The 24,085-nt window shown below is 46.8% G+C and overlaps 1 protein-coding gene across 1 annotated transcript in view; it reads right to left on the reverse strand.

Annotated features, from left to right (window-relative positions):
- The window catches only part of crocc2 (ciliary rootlet coiled-coil, rootletin family member 2), a 367,498-nt gene that overhangs the window by 73,429 nt on the left and 269,984 nt on the right, over nucleotides 1–24,085 (reverse strand). Inside the window, exons 30-32 of the mRNA XM_070882196.1 lie at nucleotides 20,843–20,963; nucleotides 10,023–10,186; nucleotides 4,974–5,414 (exon numbers count right to left, since the gene is read on the reverse strand). Coding sequence (XP_070738297.1) covers nucleotides 4,974–5,414; nucleotides 10,023–10,186; nucleotides 20,843–20,963 — 726 coding nt within the window. The remainder of the gene's footprint in view (nucleotides 1–4,973; nucleotides 5,415–10,022; nucleotides 10,187–20,842; nucleotides 20,964–24,085) is intronic.

Here is a 24,085-nt window from a genome sequence, read left to right on the forward strand (position 1 = left end):
ACTTCAGGATGTTCTCAGTACTGTTATTGTTGCACTCCCTCCACAACCCCTTTCCCCCCCCCCCCGCCCTTTGGAATAATTTCCCCCTGCAGACTAGGACTTGTTTTTCATTAAAGCCGCGTCTCTTTGACAGTCCCTATCTGACATCATCTGTGCGTGTATAACTTGGGCATGATCATGTGCAGTAATCTCAATAATTATTTCCCAACTTGATTATGCCTGATTGAAGCTCAAATTTATTCTTGAGTTCACAAGCTGGGGTAGAAAATAAAGGTTAACTCTGTCTGGTGAGAATTTTTTTAAATTTTTGGTTCGAATAAGGCACTACTCTGGGGTGAGGAAGTGTAACAACAGTACACTGGATAATGCACAATAGGGAAAAGAACAAAAGTATCAGAGGTAGACACGCTGAAGGAGCAGAGATGGACAGATAGACACACTGAGGGAGCAGAGATAGAGAGATAGACACACTGAGGGAGCAGAGATAGACACACTGAAGGAGCAGAGATAGACACACTGAAGGAGCAGAGATAGAGGGATAGACACACTTGAGGGAGCAGAGGTAGAGGGATAGACACACTGAGGGAGCAGAGATAGAGGGATAGACACACTGAGGGAGCAGAGATGGAGGGATAGACTGAGGGAGCAGAGATGGAGAGATAGACACAATGAGGGAGCAGAGATGGAGGGATGGGCCACTGATGATTGGGAGATGGAGAGATAAATATAATGAATTTATTTGCAAGCTTGGCTTATTATAGAGAAGGATTTTAAGCCTAGATGTAAGAGTTATCATTACAGAGATGGTGCATTATGTGAGCCCTTCTTAGCACAATGAAATATCCACAACTGTTCCGCAAGTAATGCTGAAACTCAGGGCCTATTGTGGGATTTTGCACAAAGTTAATTATCTTCATGCACAACACATTCAGTGAAGGTTGTGCAGGGCCACAAGGGTAATTGGATGCAGCTGGTGTTATTGTGCTGCTTTTCCCATTTGTCGGCTTTTGGGTCTTCCCTAAACTCGGAGCTCTGAATCTGGCTACCAGCCATTTCAAAATACCCAAGAAGAATTGGATTTGCTTTGGTGCTGGCACAGAGGCACAATTAGTACCAGGAGCTTGGAAACAAAGATGTTTCTAGAAAGAGTTTTTGTCCGTCTGTTTGAGCATTACTGACAGGATCCACATGGGTAGCTGCCAAACCGGGTTAAGCTTAATAACTGAGGAACAAGACTGGCTTTTACAGGAAGGTTCTAAAACGTTATTTAACTATTGCACTGACTTGTCTTCCATGTGAAAATGAATGCGCTCCTCTCGTCTTGAGGTCCCTGTGTCATCTTGCCGCGCAGAAGACAAGCAGGTGGTCCATTAAACTGCATGCTTTAATGGAAGCAGTTGGAGTCAAGGATAACTTACCCAAGTCTCTCTCCAGCTCTGTGGTATGGAACTGACCCATGGCTTGGTAGTTTCCTCAGCAATATCGCCTGGACCCCAGAGGTCACAGCACGGATATTGGTGGTTAACAGCCCGTGCCTAATCCACTCTGAGCATAATGATACATCAACTTCTGCCGATGGCTTAAGTTCAAGTCAAGTTTTATTATATCCGTTAGCATAGAACAATTGCAGGATCACTCCCCTGGAAGTGGCTGGGTGGTTGTTATTTCTCAGGAATCTATAGGGGTGATTATGACTGTGGGTGATAATGTAAAATGAGCGATAGCAAATCAGCAGCCTGTTATACATCTCTTGCGATTTTTATTTTCATTGAAGTCAGCGGAAATAAAAATCGGGAGAGTTTAAAATGGGCTGTCGATTTACTAACGGCCGTTTTACACTATTGCACAAAGTCAAAATCTATTCTTGATGTGAGATTGCTCTCTGTCTAGAATGCACTCTGATTTATCGGTTCTGCCCACACCACCCCTGCAACAAATTCAAATAGTGCCTTAATCAGAGCCTGGCTGCCAGTTAAAACAACGCAGATAAAAACATAGGGACTTCGCCTTTAGAGAGTTTAAACTTCAGTTCCAGGATGGAATTTACACGGCAGCAGATGCTTGAGCGAAAAGAGGAAAGTGTCAGCTCTTGGCATGAACATAAATGGGTCCAGAAAATCTGACTTTTCACAAGAACACGGACCCCTCCCCCTTCCCATGTAATGTGGAGCACATTCTAGAATCATTACTGGGTTAGGATTTTTATTGGTATAGAACATTAACACTTTGAGTGCCACTCTCCCATGTGGGTACACAGCACAGCGACCAAGAGGGTGATTTTGTGGGCAGCGCTGCCCATCCCAAGTTGCCTTGATAACTGAGTGGCTTAAGATTCGACCAGGCTGGAGCTGTATGTCTGCCAAACTACTGGGTAGGGGTCTTTCCTTTCTTGAAGGACATCAGTGAACCAGTTGAGTTTTTGCATCAATCCGGAGACTTTGAGGTTATTTTGTTCCTGGTGCTATCCCACAAGTGATCAGAAGAAGAGTTTGCATTGATATGGCGCCTTTCATGACCTCATGACATCCCAAAGTGTTTTATAGCCACTGAAGTATCTTTGAAGTATAGTCACTGTTGTAATGTAGGGAAATGCGGCAGCTAACTTGCACACAGCAAGGTCCCACAAACAGCACTGAGATAATGACCAGATAATATGTTCCAGTTACGTTGGTTGAGGGATAAATATTGGTCAGGGAAATAGTGGCGCGCGATTTTTTAATGTTCACCTGAAAGGGCAGATGGGGCCTCAATTTAAGACGACATCTGCAACAGCGCAGCATTCCCTCAGTACTGCACTGTCAACCTAAATGTTGTGTCAAAGTCTCTGGAGTGAGACATGAACCCACAACCTTCTGACTCAGAGGCGAGAGTGCTACCCACTGAGCCACAACTGGCACAATCTAAGCCTAAAGGCAGAGAGAAATACAACCTCAAAGAAATCAAGTGCGGATTAGAATTATAGGACAGGAATGACAAGACTCCGTTGCTGGTGTGGAGCCTCGCTACACATGGGTGAGGGGTGTGGAATCCAGGTTGCAATTTTGTAGCCTTATCTGCAACCTACACTGGCACGTTGCAAGACTCCACACTAGCATTGGAGCTCATAATATTTTCCCTCATATTTTATATTAATACTAGCAGAACTCCTGAGGCATTGCTCATGTGCCGTTAGAAGATACGCTAAAGACTGACTGCGAAAGCGTGTCAGGAAGTTTAGATAGGTTGGGTAGGTAGGGTAGGGTAGGTAGATAGATGGATAGAAGACTGCATAATATCATTACATTGATATCAATACAAATTGGTTTTGATGGCGCATCAACCAAATATGGCAGTATTGTTCAGGAGTTGGATACTGTTTGGTCTCCCAAACACTCTAAACTCCACTAATTTGAGAGTCACTCCAGGAGCCCATCTCACACAAAGTGGACTTTGCACTGAATGCTGTATAACTCCAGGTTTGGGTGAAGCTGATTTTAAAGAGCTAGCTTGGATCTCTCGGGTCCTTTAAAAACTTTAAATTAAGTCTTTTTATGGTTCTGAGAAAGTGCTCATTACCAAAGGGAAAGCGGACAGGCCCAGTAACTGCAGTCTTGCCAGCTGCAGTCTGTACTTTATTGCCATTGGTCTCAGACTATTAATGCATCCTAAAACAAAGCCAACCAATAGGATAACAGTCAACCAACCAGACCACTGCTGAAATAAATTGTATCACCTTGATTCCTGAATAGTGCTTCTCAACAGGATAAAGTATGGGGCATGAAAAGACCATGGGCCCGTTTTAGAAAGCCCATGTACAATGTAAGCTACTGTAGACTCTACCCCACCCAATGATCTAGGGAAAAGCTCTGTACAAATACTCCCTGATCCCCACAGATAAACAAGCATCTCGACCATTTAACTCTAGCCTGATGTTCACAGATGACAGTGACCCTCCCCCGCCCGCCCCCACCCCCCTCGACTCCACCCCTCCCCCCCCGCCCCGCCCCCACCCACCCCACCACCCGTCATTCTGATGAGGACATTCCCTTAACTTCAAATCTCATTTTCAATGTTGTTCCTGAGGAAGGGTCTTGTACCCAAAATGTGAAGGGACTGAATTCTGTTCCTCCACAGATGCTGCCTGACCTGCTTAATAGTTTCAGCTTTTTCTGTTTTTACTTTTTGATTTCTAACAGCTGCAGTATTTTGCTTTTTGTTCCTGTTGTCAGTCAGATACTTTTCCAGCATGAACTATTGTTGCTGGGAGTCCATTCCACCTGGACACTAGTTGATATGAAGAAATATATTCTGATCTCCAGTACTGCTTAAGGGTTGATCATTTTGAACCGATGTTTTCTGGTTATATAGCGCCTTTATTGTAGTAAAACATCCCAAGGCGCTGCACAGGAGCGTTATCAAACAAAGTTTGACACCAGGCCACATAAGGAGATATCAGAACAGGTGATCAAAAGCTTGGTCAAAAGAGGTAGGTTTTAGCAAGCATCTTAAATGTGGAGAGAGAAGTGGAGAGGTTTCGGGAGGGAATTCCAGAGCTCAGGGCTCAGGCAGCTGAAGGCACAGCCACCAATGGTAGGGGCAAAGGCAATCGGGATTTCCTAAGAGGCCAGAATGGAGGAGCGCAGAGTTCTCGGAGGGTTGTCGGTCTGAAGGAAGTTACAGAGATAGGGAAGGGCAAAGCTATGGAGGGATTGGAACACAAGAATAATAATTTTAAAATCGAGGCATTGCTGGACCGGGAGCCAATGTAGGTCAGCGCGCAGTGGGGTGAAGGATGAATGGGACTTGATGCGAATCAGGATACGGGAGTTTTGGATGAGCTGAAGTTTATGGAGGGTGGAAGAAGGTAGACCAGCCAGGAGAGCATTAGAATAGTTGAGTCAAGAGGTCACAAAAGCATGGAATTTCTGTATGATGAGAGAGGGTATGAACGCATTGTAACTTGACACTTGGCTGAGGAATGGACTAGTCTTTACCTGAAGTACCCGTCGGTCCTGTTCACTGGACGTTAGGGCTTTCTGGAGCTGAGAAATCCGGTCCTGCAGCACTACAGCACCAGCAGTCGTGTTCGAGAGAGTCAGCGACAGACTCTGCACCTTGTCCTTCAGGTGGCTCTCGCCTTCCTCCGTCTTGGCCAGGGTCATCGATAGCCGGTCGAGGGTAAGCTGGAGAGAGGCAGCCTTTGTCTCGCTGTCGGCCACCTGCCGCTGAAGCATTTCGGTTCGGTCCTGAAGGACTTGGGCCTCAGTCTCGCGGTCATTCAGTGTCAACTGCACTCGCTGGAGCTCCCCCTCCAGGGAGCGCCATAACAGCTCCAGCTTGATGCTACGGTTCTCGGACGCTTCCAGCATGTCTTTCAGCTTGCGCTTTTCAACCTCCAGCTTTGTCTCGTTTGCCTTCATCTTATAGATCTTCTCCTGCAAGGGACAAATACCACAGAGATGAGCCTCACACTTATTGCCACCTAGATGTGGCATATATAACTCAAGTGTGCAGACTTCATGTCAATCCCCAGCATTATCATCACCATCACTGTGTACTTAAAAGGCATTACTTCCCTCCTCCCACCATTTGTCCTTTTCTGCCTCCTCTCCTAAAAACAGTGATTATGGGCTCTGAAGTACCTTGCTTCATTTTTGATTTCCTTGTGCTAATCATTATTCTTGAGCCAAGAGAAGTAGGGTGGTAACCTGGTTGTGGTTCAAGTCCCACTCCAGGGACTCGAGCACATAAATCTAGACTGACACGCCAGTGCAATTCTGAGGGAGTGCTGCACTGTCAGAGGTGCTGTCTTTCGGATGAGACGTTAAACCGAGGTCCTGTTTGTTCTCTCAGGTGGACATAAAAGATCCCATGGCACTATTTCGAAGAAGAGCAGGAAAGCTATCCCCGGTGTCCTGGCCAATATTTATCCCTCAATCAACATAACAAAAAAATATATTATCTGGTTTGTGGGAGCTTGCTGTGCGCAAGTTGGCTGCCGCATTTCCCACATTACAACAGTGACTACACTCCAAAAGCATTCCATTGGCTGTAAAGCACTTTGAGATGTCTGGTGGTCATGGCAGGTGCTATATAAATGCAAGTCTTTCGACCCAGAGTGACTCTCCTACTGGAAAATAGCAGGTTCCGATTTGGGACTGCCCACAATGATATGGCCAATATTTGGATGTGAGAAGCCATGGCGATGAACCTGTGCCCTATCACGTTCTTGTATACTAGTGAGCTGCAGCAATTGGAATAATGGTGTTCAGTTCTAACTTTGATTCATCACAAGCCAACCTAGAAAACTATTGAACGCTGATTGTCAGATTCAAAAAAGCCTTATGGTGGTGACTGAAGTGCAATATACTCGATCATGTTTACTGCAGGGCACAAAAACAAAGGTGTAGCCATGGTAGATTTCAAAATGACTGAAGGAGGGATATGAGAACTGAAGGCAGGATATTGGGAAAGAGTGGGGGAGTGGGACTAGTTGGAGAACTCGTTCAACGAGCTGCCACAGGTGTGTTTTTGTCTTATGTACTTCTAACGATAAGGGAGTCAAGAGTTATGGGGAGCGGGCAGAGAAGTGGAGTTGAGGCAAAGATCTGATCAAGTATGATCTTATTGAATGGCGGAGCAGGCTCGAGGGGCCGAATGGTCTACTCCTGTTCCTATTTCTTATGTTCTTATGAGATTTATTTCTTGGGGGCTGTGGGACTCGGGTATATTCACCCCCTGCCATCAACAGGAAATTTTGATAGGTCCACTTTCCTGTATTTTGGCATCTACTGTTCTTCTGAGTGCAAACCTCTGTTTTTTTTAGGTTAAGTTGAACTCATAACCATTCCAACCCGACTTTTCATTTAGTTTCCAAACCATGCATTTGCACCAGGCTAAAACTCTCCTTGCCTCAGAAAAGTGGCTGAAAGCAGTCCGGACCACGTAAGACGACAATGTTCAAAAATGAGAAAAGTTTAAAAGCTGCATTTTAGCGACCTTATTTGTTATATATAACTTTTTTTTTAGGGACACCTACTAAATAAACTCCAGGTGCTGCAATGCTCAGAAATTATCAGCTCATTTAAAATGTTCCTGCCTCATGTTTGTGTGCATCCAACAATAGGATTGGACTAGTTCCAAAAGCCTTCAGTCCTGTCCTCTAAATAACTGGATTGATTCCAACAATTACTAGTGCCATCCGCCAAATGACTTTATTGGTTGCTACTGACAACCTTCAATTTCAGTGAAAAAAAACATTGGCTTTTATTGTGAAACGTTGATGGGCTGACACGCGGGTACGAATTGTGACTGTCAGGCTTCTCTTCCTCCTCCTTCTTAGGCAGTCCCTCGGAGTTGAGGATGACTTGCTTCCACACTAATATGAGTTCTCAGGTGACTGATGAGTCCAATGTGGGACCTACAGTCTCTGTCACAGGTGGGGCAAATGGCGCTTGAAGGAACGGGTGGGCAACATGCTTGGGTTGTTGTATGCTCCTTCCGCTGTTTGTATTTGGCTTCTGTGTGCTCCCGGCGAAGAGACTCGAGGTGTTCGGCGCCATCCCGGATGCTTCTCCTCCACTTTGAGCAGTCTTGGGCCAGGGATTCCCAGGTGTCGGTGGGGATGTTGCACTTTTTCAAGGAGGCATTGAGGGTGTCCTTGATACGTTTCCTCTGTGCAGCTGGGATTCACTTGCTGTGTCGGAGCTCTGAGTAGAGCACTTGTTTTGAGAGTATCATATCGGGCATGAGAACAATGTGGCCCGTCCATCGGAGCTGATCGAGCGTGGTCAATGCCTCGATGCTGGGGATATTGGCCTGAGCGAGAACACTGATGTTGGTGTGCCTATCCTGCCAATGGATTTTCAGGATCTTGCGGAGGCAGCTTTGTTGGTGCTTCTCCAGTTCTTTGAGGTGCTTGCTGTACATAGTCCATGTCTCTGAAGCATATAGGAGGGTAGGTATCACTATTGCTCTGTAGACCATGAGTTTGGTGCGGGTTTGAGGTCCTGGTCTTCAAACACTCTCTTCATCAGGTGACCGATGGCTGCACTGGCACACTGAAGGTGGTGTTGGACTTCATCGATGTCTGACCTTGTTGACAGTCGGCTCCCGAGCTATGGAAAATGGTCCACATTGTCCAAGGCCTTGTCATGGATCTTGATAATCTGGGGTCAGTACTGTCTGGCAGGGGCAGGTTGATAGAGAATCTTGTCTTACAGATATTTAGTGTAAGGCCCATACTCTCGTATGCTTCGGTGAAGGTGTTGACGATGGTTTGGAGTTCAACCTCCGAGTGTGCGCAAACGCAAGCGTCGTCTGTGTACTGTAATTCAATGACTGAGGATGGGACGACCTTAGATGTGGACTGGAGGCGACGGAGGTTAAACAATTTCCCATTTGTTTTGTAGATTAGCTCCACTCCAGCAGGGAGCTTGTTGAGATTGAGATGAGCATTGCAGCAAGGAAGATCGAGAAGAGCATTGGTGCGATGATACAGCCTTGCTTGACCTTGGTCCGCATGTGGTTTGGGTCTGTGGTGGATCCATTGGACAGGATCACGGCTTACATGTCATCGTGAAGCAGGCGGAGGATGGTGAAAAACATTTTAAGGCAGCCGAATTTGAGGAGTACACTCCATAATCCCTCACAGTTGACAGTGTCAAAGGCATTTGTGACGTCAAAGAAGGTCATGTACAGAGGTTGGTGATGCTCCCTGCATTTCTCTTGAATTTGACGCGCGGTGAAGATCATGTCCACTGTGTCCCTTAGTGGATGGAATCCACATTGCGACTCTGGGAGGAGCTCTTCAGTCACTCGAAGAAGACGATTGAGGAGAATTCTAATGATGACTTTCCCTGTGGCAGACAGCAGGGCAACTCCTCTGTAATTACCCCTATTGGACTTGTCACCTTTCTTGAAGATGGTCATGATTACGGTGTCTCTGCGATCCCCTGGCATGCTCTCCTCCTTCCAAATAAGAGAAGTGAATTCATGGACTCGCACCAGTAGTGCTTCTCCGCCTTGCTTTAGTGCTTTGACGGGGATTCCATCTGCTCCTGAGGCCTTGTTGTTCTTCAGTTGTCGGATGGCCTTTTCAACCTCATGCCGGGGCTGGGCTTGTGTTGAGGTGGTAGCATTCTGCGGGATGGAATCAAGGACACTCACGTTGAAGTGCTCCTTCCAGCACTGACTGCCTCTCTGTCCTTGATGAGTACCTCTCTGTTCTTGGCCCTCAGTGGGATAGGACCTTGGGTGCTTGGGCTGTAGGTGGCTTGACTGCGCGAAAGAATCCATACACAATGTGGTTGTCGGCTAGTTGCTGGATCTCCTGTGCTTTCTCCACCCACCATCTGTTCTTTAGGTCGTGAGTTTTTTGTTGGACCTCAGCCTTCGGATGTCTGTAGAGCTGCTTTCTTGCTCTCGAGTTGTGTTACTGTTTCCAGTTCAAGAATGCCTTGCGCTTGCGGCTAATTAGCTCCTGGATATTCCGGTCATTCTCGTCGAACCAGTCGTGGTGTTTCCTGGTCGAGTGACCAAGCATCTCTTCACAGGTGCTAATTATGAAGGCCTTGAGGGCAGACCAGGCACTGTCAACACTCTGCATCTCTGGATCACTGGAAGTCGTCAGGTTGATTGTGAGGCGCTGGCTGAATAGGGTTTTCTTAGCAGGATCTTTGATTGCTCCAGCATTGATTTTTCTGCGGCATCGTTTCTATTGCTGCTGCTGTTTTGGGGCTACATCGATGAAATGACAGAGCGGATTAGACGGTGGTCCGTCCAGCATTCGTCAGCTCCTGTCATGGCGCGGGTGATGTGGACGAACTTGCTCGGATAATGACGTAGTCTAGCAGATGCCAGTGCTTGGAGCGAGGGTGTTGCCAGGAGGCCTTGTACTTGTCTCTGATGGAACAATGTATTGGTTATGACAAGACCATGTTCTAAGCATTTCGTCAGGCTTAATATACTGATGGTTAGCATCTGTATTGGCTAAAGGGCATTGGCCGTCAATTCTGCCCAACTTTCCTTTCAGGAACCATTACCTGCTGTGCTCGCTTCTCACCCTCAGATGACTGCAGACTCCGCTCCAACGTGGCCACCTGTTCAGCCAGAGCCTTCCTCTCTCTCTCTCCGCATCTTACAGTCTCTTCTTGCAGCATGAGCGCAGTTTGAGCATTGCTCAGCCGTCCGTCTAATCCACGCTTCCCTTCAAAACAAAATATAGAGATTAAAAATCTGTATGTTCAGGTCCAATGGGCTGGATTTTTGGTTGTCTACTGCCTCAGTTATCAGCCAGAGGGGGCGTTAATGGGAGTGTAAGAGGTTACCGACCAGGAGCGCAATGTTTAGCGCCCAGACTGAAATTAATTACAGGTCACCAGGGGTGCAAACCAGCAGTGCTTGGCTACTGACGATCACTCCAATCATGATGTATTCCTGGTGCAACGACCACGCTTGCGTCCTGGTCGGTAAGTTAGATGCGGCCATCTCATTTGGCAGCCGCCAAGAACAACATCTGGATAAACAGTGGGTCCAGGCTTGCAGAGTCGTTAACTGGTGGCTACTTAAAGGGATGAGGAAACACTTCTCTTGGAGGTCACAGTCAGTGCAACGTTTACACACAGCATGGTGCGTGAGCCTCTGAGTTTGCAGCGGTAAACAGAAATAAGAGGTCAGCTTGAGAAAATGTGATTTTGAAATTACTATGCCCGCCTTTAAGACTTGGTTTTTCATGGGATCTGAATCGGAGTTCCATGCCTGCGCAATGATTCGGTTGAATTTAGTGCCGGCATTTTCGTTATCGCACCCACCACCCAACCCCCCACCTCCCGTCCCTCTCCCCCCCGCCCTGGTGTGCAACGGCTGATTTAGTGCCCCTGTCTGCTCTTCGACCGATTCTGACGAATTTCTGGGCGGAGGGTGCAAACTTTTTCAAGGCGCTAAAATTACCGCTTTGCCTGGGTTACCGGCCCAAATGAGGCGCAACCGAATTTCTCTCCCAATGTGTCAGAATGCAGGTGTCATTTTATCCAACAGTCCTTTCACAGAAGCCCTGTGAGGCTTGTTATTGTAATCTGCAATCTGACAGTGAAGGATGTTAGGTGCTGGGGGAGGAGGAAATTTACATGCTTTGCACCGAGTGTCAGCATCAAACACTTCCAGGTCATGTATGGTTGGAACAGATGGAAGTGCCGCTCTCCGCACTGTTCCTTTCACATTGTTCCAACATCTGCCCCCATGATAGCAGAGGCCTTGACCATCATTTTCCAGTCCTCTTTGGATCTGGGTATGTTGCCGGAGGATTGGAGGACTGCTAATGTAGTATCCTTGTTTAAGAAGGGAGAAAGGGATAGGCCGAGTAATTACAGACCTGTCAGCCTAAACTCAGTGGTGGTAAAATTATTGGAAAAAATCCTGAAAGACAGAATAAATCTGAATTTGGAAAGGCAAGGATGAATTAGGGACAGTCAGCACGGATTTATTAAGGGAAGATCGTGTCTGACTAATCTGATTGAATTTTTTGAGGAGGTAACCAAGAGGGTCGATGAAGGTAGTGCGTATGATGGCGTGTATATGGACTTTAGCAAAACTTCTGATATGGTCCCACATGGTAGACTGGTCATGAAGGTTAAAGCACATGGTATACAGGGCAAAGTGTCAAGTTGGATCCAAAATTGGCTTGGAGGTAGGAAGCAAAGGGTGGATTGATGGATTTTTTATGACTGGAAGGATGTTTCCAGTGGGGTTCCGCAGGGCTCAGTATGGGACCCTTGCTTTTTGTAGTATATATCAACGATTTACATTTGAATATAGGGAGTATGATTAAGAAGTTTGCAGACGACACCAAAATTGGTTGTGTGGTTGATAATGAAGAGGAAAGTCATGGGCTGCAGGAGGATATCAATCTACTGGTCAGGTGGGCAGAGCAGTGGCAAATGGAATTTAATTCAGAGGAGTGTGAGGTGATGCACTTTGGGAGGGCAAATAAGGAAAGGGTATACACATTAAGCGGTAGGCCACTTAATATTGTAGTTGAACAAAGAGACCTTGGAGTGCTTGTCCACATATCCCTGAAAGTAGCAGGCCATGTGGATAAGGTAGTTAAGAAGGCATACGAAATGCTTGCCTTTATTGGCCAAGGCATTGAAGATAAGAGCAGGGAGATTATGCTTAAATTGTATAATACTTTGGTTATTGCGTGCAGTGCTGGTCGCCGTATTATAGGAAGGACGTGATTACACTAGAGAGGGTGCAGAGGAGATTTACTAGGATGCTGCCTGGAATGGAGAATCTTAGTTATGAGGGCAGATTGGATAGGCTGGGTTTGTTCTCATTGGAACAGAGGAGGTTGAGAGACCTCATTGAGGTGTACAAAATATTGAGGGGCCTGGACATAGTGGATAGTAAGGGTCTATTTCCATTGGTGGAGGGGTCTATTACGAGGGAGCATAGTTTCAAGGTGGTTGGTGGAAGGTTTAGAGGGGATTTGAGGCGGGGGGGCTTCTTTACGCAGAGGGTTGTGGGGTATTGTAACTTGCTGCCTGCAAGAGTGGTGGATGAAGAAACCCTCACCACTTTTAAGAAATGGTTAGATGGGCACTTAAAGTGCAGTAACCTGCAGGGTTACAGACCCAGAGCTGGTAATTGGGATTAGACTGGATGACCTTTTGTTGATCGGAGCAGATATAGTGGTAAGTACTGCAGGGAATAGAATACGGTCAGGGTGATCTCCTGGACTAGTTTCGATCGTCTGGATGGGTTGGAGAAGAATTTTCCCAGATTTTTTCTCCCTAAATTGGCCTGGGTTTTTATCTGGTTTTTACCTCTCCCAGGAGATCACATGGCTCCGATTGGGGTGGAGTGTAGAATGTTTTAGTGTAAGGGGTGTTGCAGTGTGGTGAGGTGGACTGGTTGGGCTGGAAAGGCTCTTTGCCTTTCCGTCATTGTTCATGGGTTTATATGTAACCTTTAGGGCTGCTGCCAAAGGGCCGTGTGGCTCTTTGTCGGCCGGCGCGGATGCGATGGGCCGAAATGGCCTCCTTCTGCACTGTAAATTTCCATGTTTCTATGTTTCTATCAGGTACAGCAAGGATTAGATGCAGAGTAAAGATCCTAATGCTCCAATGGCACTAATAAATCTGAACATCACAAGAACATCCCCAAGTACATCTGAGTGATATTTTCATTCTCCTCACCAGCCATTCTTATCACCTCTGTGTTAATTTAGTGATTTAGTTAATTTAATTTTGTCATTTGAATCCAATAGTCACTTCAGACTGCTCTAAAATTAGCCGACAGTGGACCTCACAGTAATTGGAGAATTGTATCCCATTACTCTGAGGGTTATTTGAATCCAGGTCCCAGATGTAAACTTAGAAACATAGAAACATAGAAAATAGGTGCAGGACTAGGCCATTCGGCCCTTCGAGCTTGCACCACCATTCAATAAGATCATGGCTGATCACTCCCTCAGTATCCCTTTCCTGCTTTCTCTCCATACCCCTTGATCCCCTTAGCCGTAAGGGCCATATCTAACTCCCTCTTGAATATATCCAATGAACTGGCATCAACAACACTCTGCGGCTGGGAATTCCACAGGTTAACAACTCTCTGAGTGAAGAAGTTTCTCCTCATCTCAGTCCTAAATGGCCTACCCCTTATCCTAAGACTATGTCCCCTGGTTCTGGACTTCCCCAACATCGGGAACATTCTTCCCACATCTAACCTGTCCAGTCCCGTCAGAATCTTATACGTTTCTATGAGATCCCCTCTCATCTTTCTAAACTCCAGTGAATAAAGGCCCAGTTGATCCAGTCTCTCTTCATATGACAGTCCAGCCATCCCTGGAATCAGTCTGGTGAACCTTCGCTGCACTCCCTCAATAGCAAGAACGTCCTTCCTCAGATAAGGAGACCAAAACTGAACACAATGTTCCAGGTGAGGCCTCACCAAGTCCCTGTACAACTGTAGCAAGACTGCCCTGCTCCTATACTCAAATCCCCTAGCTATGAAGGCCAACATACAATTTGCCTTCTTCACCGCCTGCTGTACCTTCATGCCAACTTTCAATGACTGATGAACCATGACACCCAGGTCTCGTTGCACCTGCCCTTTTCCTAATCTGCCGCCATTCAAAGAATATTCTGCCTTCGTGTTTTTGCCCCCAAAATGGATAACTTCACATTTATCCACATTATACTGCATCTGCCATGCATTTGCCCACTCACCTAACCTGTCCAAGTCATTCTGCAGCCTCTTAGCGTCCTCCTCACAGCTCACACCGCCACCCAGTTTAGTGTCAACTGCAGACTTGGAGATATTACGCTCAATTCCTTTATCTAAATCGTTAATGTATATTGTAAAGAGCTGGGGTCCCAGCACTGAGCCCTGCGGCACTCCACTAGTCACTGCTTGCCATTCTGAAAAGGACCCGTTTATCCTGACTCTCTGCTTCCTGTCTGCCAACCAGTTCTCTATCCACGTCAATACATTATCCCCAATACCATGCGCTTTGATTTTGCACACCAATCTCTTGTGGAGGACCTTGTCAAAAGCCTTTTGAAAGTCTAAATACACCACATCCACTGGTTCTCCCTTGTCCACTCTGCTAGTTATATCCTCAAAAAATTCCAGAAGTTTCGTCAAGCATGATTTCCCTTTCATAAATCCATGCTGACTTGATCCGATCCTGTCACTGCTTTCCAAATGCGCTGCTGTTTCAGGAGGAGAATATGCTGACCAGCTACATCACCCGAGCCACTTCCAGTTCCATCAATTTCTTTGAAGCTTTGGGGGCCAATATCACCCCTTCCTAAAGGGCCGTGACCAGGCAGCCACGGGTCGGTAAGGAATCAGCGCTCGGTCAGCATGGAGGGGCCGCTATTTTGTATATTGTCTTCCTTTCGTTTTGGAGCGGTGTAGGGACCCCTTACTGACCGGCGGCGACCCCCTTTGGAACTTGCCCCGTGGGAAATTGCCCCATGCGGAATTGGCTTGAGAGAGCGGTGGTCGGTACCCACGACAGCTTTTTCTGGCAGTACTCTTTCTGTGGCTGGCGGCAAGTCCGCCCTTAAAGGGGAGGTCACGCAGCCGGCGACTCTATTTTACTTTTTATTGTCAGTCGACTGCCAGGTCGGGCCGACAATTATGCCGTGGGTTCAGCTGGGCCTCCAACAGGCAGCCTGGCATCCCCTCTTGGGTGCCAGGCTGCTGGCCCGACCGAAACCCTCCCTAGTGGCCCAGTGTTTGTCACTAAAGTGACTGCAGAGTTTGCAGTGGCCCTCCCCTTTAACTGAAGGCAAGGTTCGTTGTGATGCGTCAGTTCGATGACATCATTAGTGCGGCGCTGATGACGTGGAGCGTTAGCCGCGCCGACCCGCCCCCCACTTCTGCCTCGCTAGTGGCAGCCACTCCGACCTGACTGCACATCCGCCCCTCTCCCGACACCAACACCTCTCTGACCGGAAACAGAAACCAAAGAGCTGAAAATCACCGGAATGTCCGCCTCATGCATTGGGTCAGATGGAACATCTAAAAAACAGTAGGAGCGCCTCGCTTTGGGCGGAGGGCAATTTGGGTCCCTTGGTCTTCTCGGCTTGGCAGGGCTCGGTTCACAATTATACTCAGGTGCAAAACTAAAGCAGGTGGATGTGCAGTTCTTCAAGGGAACTCATTGGAACAATTGAGAACCTTAAAGGGTATACTTTAAGAGCAGACCAATCAATACAGCAAAATAAAGTAGGAGACAAACTTGCCTGCTTAACGCCCACTTAACGCCCATTTAACCGCTGAAATTACATATTATGCCCAGGTAGCGCCCATTTTGACAAAAAATGGAAACTGACGGGCTTTTTTAGGAGACTGATCGGCGAGCGTTATTTTCCCCATGTGCTTAACGGCGAGAAAAAATAGTACCGCCCACTTTTTTTGGGTGGAATCAGCAGAATGGGCGATTTCAATGCCCATAATATCACCCAGCATTACTTTCCTCACGGACTTAACGCCGAGATTCAATAATAATGCCTGTTTTTTGTCGTGAAGAGCATATTTACCCAAACTAGCGGCCATAGAAATCGCCCACTGTCAATTTCACCACCTCGTACACATATCACCCAGAATATCAAAAAAAGGCCCACAAAAAGTGGAACAAACCGGGACGGACACCAGCAGTGTGGTTGGCATTTTTTAAATCCCACTCTTATGTGAGGAGCTGATATCTGAACGATTTGCCTGAATGAGCGCTGATGTGAGTGACAATACTGACACACTGCTGTGTGTGTGCAGCTCAGACACCAATGGTGCCCACCACCTTGGTGCCAGTTAAAGTTTACACTGATTGATGTTAAGTTGTATTTAACCCTTTCACGGTAAGGAATCACCAGTATGTAACGGTCCAGTTATCTGAGACAATGCGCAACAAGGTTATATTCAATAGCAAAATTTAATACCAACATTGGTCTGAAATCATAAGTATCACAGCCAATTACACCCAACCCCCGCCAAACACACCCCTTTTTCCACTATTGACATAAATCACATGTTCAACATGTCCAGCAACATAGAATACAAAGGCAAAGCAGGAGCATGCTCCCCAGACCCCATACATTGCAACAAATTGCATACACCCAGATGGAGATATAACATAGCCATACCTGCGGACATGCACCTCACTTTCGTTCCCCCCTCTCTTTCTTCTCCCCATCTCTATCCCTTCCCCTCCTCGCTCCATGGCGCCTGGCCGAGGAGCTCCTCAGGCGGTGCCTCATTGTGGGAGATGAAGCCAGAGGCGGTGGTTGCACGGGTACGGGAGCGGGGGTTGCCGAGGGGGCAACATTCTCTGATGCAGAAGCAGGATCTTGGTCCTTGCTCTCATCTGTCATTCGCAGTGGTGGTGTGGAACCTAGGGGTAGAGTGTCGTGCTCGGGAAACACTGGAAGCCCTCTGCCAGTGTTCTTGGCTACCAGCTCCAGGGCCTCCTCCATCCATAGTCGGGAAATTGTGTTGGGGAAATTGATGGGATTGAAGGCCGATAAATCCCCAGGGCCTGATGGACTGCATCCCAGAGTACTTAAGGAGGTGGCCTTGGAAATAGCGGATGCATTGACAGTCATTTTCCAACATTTAATTGACTCTGGATCAGTTCCTATGGAGTGGAGGGTAGCCAATGTAACCCCACTTTTTAAAAAAGGAGGGAGAGAGAAAACAGGGAATTATAGACCGGTCAGCCTGACCTCAGTAGTGGGTAAAATGATGGAATCAATTATTAAGGATGTCATAGCAGTGCATCTGGAAAATGGTGACATGATAGGTCCAAGTCAGCATGGATTTGTGAAAGGGAAATCATGCTTGACAAATCTTCTGGAATTTTTTGAGGATGTTTCCAGTAAAGTGGACAAAGGAGAACCAGTTGATGTGGTATATTTGGACTTTCAGAAGGCTTTCGACAAGGTCCCACACAAGAGATTAATGTGCAAAGTTAAAGCACATGGGATTGGGGGTAGTGTGCTGACGTGGATTGAAAACTGGTTGTCAGACAGGAAGCAAAGAGTAGGAGTAAACGGGTACTTTTCAGAATGGCAGGCAGTGACTAGTGGGGTGCCGCAAGGTTCTGTGCTGGGGCCCCAGCTGTTTACATTGTACATTAATGATTTAGACGAGGGGATTAAATGCAGTATCTCCAAATTTGCGGATGACACTAAGTTGGGTGGCAGAGTGAGCTGCGAGGAGGATGCTATTAGGCTGCAGAGTGACTTGGATAGGTTAGGTGAGTGGGCAAATGCATGGCAGATGAAGTATAATGTGGATAAATGTGAGGTTATCCACTTTGGTGGTAAAAACAGAGAGACAGACTATTATCTGAATGGTGACAGATTAGGAAAAGGGAAGGTGCAACGAGACCTGGGTGTCATGGTACATCAGTCATTGAAGGTTAGCATGCAGGTACAGCAGGCGGTTAAGAAAGCAAATGGTATGTTGGCCTTCATAGCGAGGGGATTTGAATACAGGGGCAGGGAGGTGTTGCTACAGTTGTACAGGGCCTTGGTGAGGCCACACCTGGAGTATTGTGTACAGTTCTGGTCTCCTAACTTGAGGAAGGACATTCTTGCTATTGAGGGAGTGCAGCGAAGATTCACCAGACTGATTCCCGGGATGGCGGGACTGACCTATCAAGAAAGACTGGATCAACTGGGCTTGTATTCACTGGAGTTCAGAAGAATGAGCGGGGACCTCATAGAAACGTTTAAAATTCTGACAGGTTTAGACAGGTTAGATGCAGGAAGAATGTTCCCAATGTTGGGGAAGTCCAGAACCAGGGGTCACAGTCTGAGGATAAGGGGTAAGCCATTTAGGACTGAGATGAGGAGAAACTTCTTCACCCAGAGAGTGGTGAACCTGTGGAATTCTCTACCACAGAAAGTAGTTGAGGCCAATTCAGTAAATATATTCAAAAGGGAGTTAGATGAAGTCCTTACTACTCGGGGGATCAAGGGTTATGGCGAGAAAGCAGGAAGGGGGTACTGAAGTTTCATGTTCAGCCATGAACTCATTGAATGGCGGTGCAGGCTAGAAGGGCTGAATGGTCTGCTCCTGCACCTATTTTCTATGTCTATGTTTCCATGTTATATCTTATTTGTTGGACAAAAACTCGGTGTCAACTATGTTCTTGGTGCTTAGTAGACTTTTTGTTACTGGTGAATCTCCATTGTGCCTCCCACAACAGTCAGACAAGCATACACCACAGCCACACATGCTTTCAGTGCCTCTGAGCTCCCTCTCTCTCTGTCTCCTCTTCTGCGCATGTCATGATGACCCTTGATCTCCTGAATCACGGGAATTGAGCGTTGCCATGCTGTTGCTAAGGACGACCACACTTTACGGCAGAAGGTCAAAAAAATTTGATGCTACTGCCCATTTGATATCGCTCACGGTATCGCCCTTTTTCAAAAATGTAAACTAAGTGTTTTGAGAATGGGCGAGAAGCCGGCGATCTGAAAATCCTTTTTTAATGCCCATGCCAGAAGTAACATGCATTTTTGGGCGATAAGCTCAAAAGTGGAGGTTCTAGCCCCATGAATCCAACCCATGAATTTCCTGGCCTGTATGGCTCATGGGACAAAGTCTTCATGCACCAGAGACCCCTACCCCTCACGTTCTCGATAAATTATATATTTTACATCTTGATTTCTTATCAAAGAATAAAATGAAAAACCTCACAGTCCAACCAGCACCTTCCTCCTATTCCCCATACCTACACTTGCTTTCTCTGTTCCTCCATCTACTGCTCGTCACCACAACGCCGCCCTCTCACCAGCTACCTCTGAGGCAGACAGCAGAGTTGGCCAGAAGGTTGCTTGTGGTGCATTGGCACAGCGGCACAAACTCATTCACAGGGAACACAACCTTTAAATTACCACAAAGTCCACCGACATGCCACACAGAAATTAAATTAAAAACTTACCCCAAGTCATCGAAAGCTGGCGCCATAAAAGTCCTGCCCCTATTATCTTTAAAAAATGATGAAATGCCGTGAGGCTTGTACTGTGCCTATCCTGTTGATGGATCTGCTGCTGTTAAGGCCTAAATTGCTCCCAATCCTTCTGCCCTCACTGGCCGAGTGCAGAGGAAAGCAGCTCTAGCAGATCCCGAAATACATGCTCTTCATTATAATAATTGCTGGTTGCAAATCCCAATGGTAAATTACTTCCCAGTGTGCAGCATACATTGCCCCTGAAGAGGGCCCACCCATGAAAATCAGCCCTGTGCATTCTCTCGAGTCCTTCACTACAGCACAGCAAATCAACGATTCTGTGGTATGGGGAAGATAAAATGCACTGGGTAAAAGAGCACTTGCCTGGCACTAACCAGTTTATCTGTGTCTCAGTCTCAGTGTACATTTAAACACGCAGCAGATTGATTCACTCTGGCACTGTGCAGTTCATGTCTGCCTCAATATCACGTCCTGTACATGCTTTGTGTACAGCAGGTAAAAGGAGACAGCTTGTGCGTGTCTCAGTGTAACCGTTCTACAGGCAATACTGTGTACACTCCATGACGGAGCAATGCAAGTTTCAGTGGCAGGTAAGGTGAGCTGCTCGTCTCCTCCATTTATCTCTCCCAGACGAGCACAGGAACCCTAAAACCAGCGGACTGTTCCCATGCATGTAGCACACATCATTATTGTGCACAGGCATGATATACATGTGGTGTCAGCTTGCATTCAATCTGTTCTGTGCATCGCCACCTTTCCACGGCACCCTGGGACTAAACATAGAAACATAGAAAATAGGAGCAGTAGTAGGCCATTTGGCCCTTCATGTCTGCACCACCATTCAATATGATCATGGCTGATCCTCTATCTCAACACCATATTCCCATTTTTTCCACATACCACTAAATACATAAATAAGCTTGATGGACTTAAGAGAGGCTGCTCTCACTGCACTCCTCCCGGTGATGGGATTCCTGTCTGTTGCTGAAGACGGATCTCCTTATAAACACTGTATACTCCCCTTCCCATTTTCTTGGTCACCCCACATCATGCAGAATTGAAGGTTGGCAGGGCAACTCCTTACAGATCTCTGTAAATACCGCTGTGAAACTAGCTGCCAGAACATGCCAGGCAATTGTCTGCCTCTGAATTTCTCTGCATCCCTTTGAGTAGCACTTGCCCTTCGTGTGACACCCTTCACACAAAGGCACAGCTGAGAGCGGGAACTCAACGTGTGGGAAGGATCATGAGCACCGGCCAGCACAGCAGCATCACTCTGTGACAAAATGCGCCTGGGTTCCGACACAGACACAGGCCTCCCTCCCTCCAGCTGATAAGTGTTACCGCCTACGGTTCGCACATCGCGCGACTGACCTTCCTCGGCCTCGGAGAAGGATTTCTGGAGCTGCTGAGTGCGTGCGTTCACCCGGTCCCGGTCTGCTTCCGTCTCAGCCAGCTGCCGGGCCAAGTTTGCCAGCTGAATGTGAGCCTCGTCCTAAAGTGGAAAGAAAATGACCAGCTATTAAAACCTCCTCCTGACTGGATGTGAATGCTGGCGTGGGGCACGCCGAGTCTGATGGCACGCACTGGCACAAGTTGGGCAGAACCGCACCAAACCCCCCCACTATTTTTCGACAATCAACTGGCACTGTGCCAAACCAGTGGGCAAGCCTCAGTGAAATATCATGCAAGGGGGCTGTCAGAATTCAGTCCTTTAAGGCTGGATGGTACCTTTTGGACATAGAACACTTTATTTTTGTTGGCCGTAGACTTTGTTTCGATCTCAGCACTCTTGCCTCAGAGTCCGAAGGTTGCAGGTTCAAGCCCCACTGAAGGATTTCAGCACATCATATAGATGTACACTCCAGTGCAGTTCTGAGGGAGTTGCTGCGTTGTCTTTCTGATGAGGCATTAAAGCAAGGGCCCTCCGTGCCTATTCTAGTGCACACAAAAGGTGCCATGTCACTATGCAAAGAAGAGCACAGAGTTCTCCCTGGTTTCCTGGCCAACATTCCTACCTCAATCAACATCACCGAAAAACAAATTAACTAATCATTCATGATATTTGCTGTTTTGGGATCCTGCTTTGTTCAAAATTGGCTGTTACATTTGCCTACATAACAGTGACTACACTTCAAAAAGTAATTCCCTGGATATTAAGCACATTGGGATGTTCTGAGGTGCCAGTAAGTTATTTTCCCTTTTCTTATTCTCTTTGTCCTGAGGACATTCTGAAGATATTTTCCCTCTCCCAATGAGGGTGTGTCTCTCAGAGTTTTCTTTCCTAGATTTCTTTTCCCAACACAGACAAATAACAGATTCACATCTCTGTTACTTGGAGAGCTAATGGCCCTGAAATTCCGGCCTCCCCGGGTCCGTACGCAGTTCCTACGGACCCAGGAAGGCATCGGATATGCCGGTTTCCAGCGCGAAATGGGCATGCGCTGGAAACCAGCATTTTCGATCTGTCAAGTTTCTGGCTTGACAGATCATAGCCAGATCGGGAGCGAGGACACTTGTAAGTGGAAATTTCCGATATTTACACTTACAGATGTCCTTAAAAATCTTGCGCCTGAAAAAGCAGGCGCTTAGCCTACTTTTACAGGCGCAAGTGTTTTAAAAAACACAAAAACATCAAAAAATAAAGTTATTAAAACATATATTATCATTAAAAACCCTCCCCACAATGGTAAATTTATTTTTAAAACTTTTTTAAAAATTAGAAAATTATTTTTTATAAGACATTAATAACTGTAATTTAAATGAATGTAGTGTAATTATTTTCTATTTTTTATTAGTGTTTTGGGTGTTTGGGGCTGTGTTTTGGGTGTTTGGGGCTCTATCACGATCATAGTAATAAGAGTTTAGGACCCTGCGGAACTTCTATTACTATGATACCTTACCTGATTGGCTGCCCAGAGCCAAGTGACTCCAGCTCGAGGCCTGTGCACGCGTTGATGTGCACGCACTGCGACTGGCAGTCGAAGGAGGCCACAGCATCAGAAGGTCCAACGTGGGCATCAGCTTAAGGTAGGTGCGTAGTTTTTCTCTAAAATGCCCGCGGGAAGGCCAAACTGGAATTTCAGGGCCAATGTTTGCCCAGAGACAAGGAAAATGACAGTGGCTCACTGAAGGCTCCTTTGCCGATTTTCCCGAACCTCTGCAAGGAGACAACTTACTCCTGCTCTCTGCTTCCCAAGGCATTGCAGCTGAGATGGAAGCAAAATAATCCCATTTCGTGGTGGTCCAAAAATCACCATCCCACTCCCCTTCCGCTTGCTTTCACACAGCTTGCTCATCCAGCGCTGAGACTTTGGCCTCTACCCAACCCTCTGCTATGTTGCTCTGAAGTTGGTCAACAGGAGGCGTGTGAGTGCTGCCTGGTTGAGGGGAGGCGGGGAGGAGGGGGTGGGGGCGGTGATGAGGAAGCATTCTCTTCCCAATTGACCCCTGCTTGATGTGGAGTGGAAACTGACTGGCATTCAGTACCTGAATGGTTCAGCTGAGAATGGGAATTGTGGTACAACACTTTGGTAGTTTTGAGTATGGAAATCACCAGTAGTGTATTATCTGAGAAAGAAAATCGCTGGGACTGCGTGTAATCCTTCAGACTTTCCTTCTTCTGCAATCAGCTGTTAAAATTCAAGCTTTCATCATCTGACTATCAAATCTTGATTTACTCAGCCTCTCTCCTCTTTTGAACCTTGCTGGTGTCCTGCACCATGGGCCTTTGCTCTTCCCACTAAAAGAAGCACTCAGGCCTGAGTATGTTGAGGTAGAAGATGAAGACATCTGCCCTTCTCCTTCTTTCACACTCCAACACTTGCTAAAAGATGGAGTTTTCACTACGTCTTCTGCTCTGCTACCTCAACCAAACAAACTGACCTCACACCAGTGCCACAGGAGGACAAGTGGGCTTCATAGTATTATAGAAATAAATTGGTTTGTATTCATAACATCCTAAGAGGAATCTAGACTGACAGCTGATATTCAAAGATGGAGGAATCGAAAGGGTATTCCATATAGAGTGTGGAGCTTCGATGTGACACCTGACTCTATTCTTGACACCCAAGACATTCCTTTATTTTCAAATCCCTCCACGGTCACGCCCCTCCCTATCTCTGTAATCTCCTCCAGCCCCACAACCCCCCGAGATGTCTGCGCTCCTCTAATTCTGGCCTTCTGAGCATTCCTGATTGTAATCGCTCAACCATTGGTGGCCGTGCCTTCTGTTGCCTAGGCCCCAAGCTCTGGAACTCCCTGCCTAAAACTCTCCGCCTCTCTACCTCTCTTTCCTCCTTCAAGACGCTCCTTAGAACCTACCTCTTTGACCAAACTTTTGGTCACCTGTGCTAATTACTACTGCTGTGGCTTAGTGTCAAATTTTTATCGCATAACACTCCTATGAAGCGCCTTGGGACGTTTCACTGCGTTAAAGGCACTATATAAATACAAGTTGTTGTTGTTTATCTTTGGCCTGTAGAAGCCATCTTGATTTAGCACTGTACTATCAAACAGCCCACATCTAACTTAGCTATAAAAAACTTTTTGAAGCATATTTCCCAAAATACATTAAACACTGCTTATCAACAAGTGAGCCAGGCAACAGCAAGGTGG

This window comes from Pristiophorus japonicus, chromosome 6 (genome assembly GCF_044704955.1).
Source record: "Pristiophorus japonicus isolate sPriJap1 chromosome 6, sPriJap1.hap1, whole genome shotgun sequence".
NCBI lineage: Eukaryota > Metazoa > Chordata > Chondrichthyes > Pristiophoridae > Pristiophorus > Pristiophorus japonicus.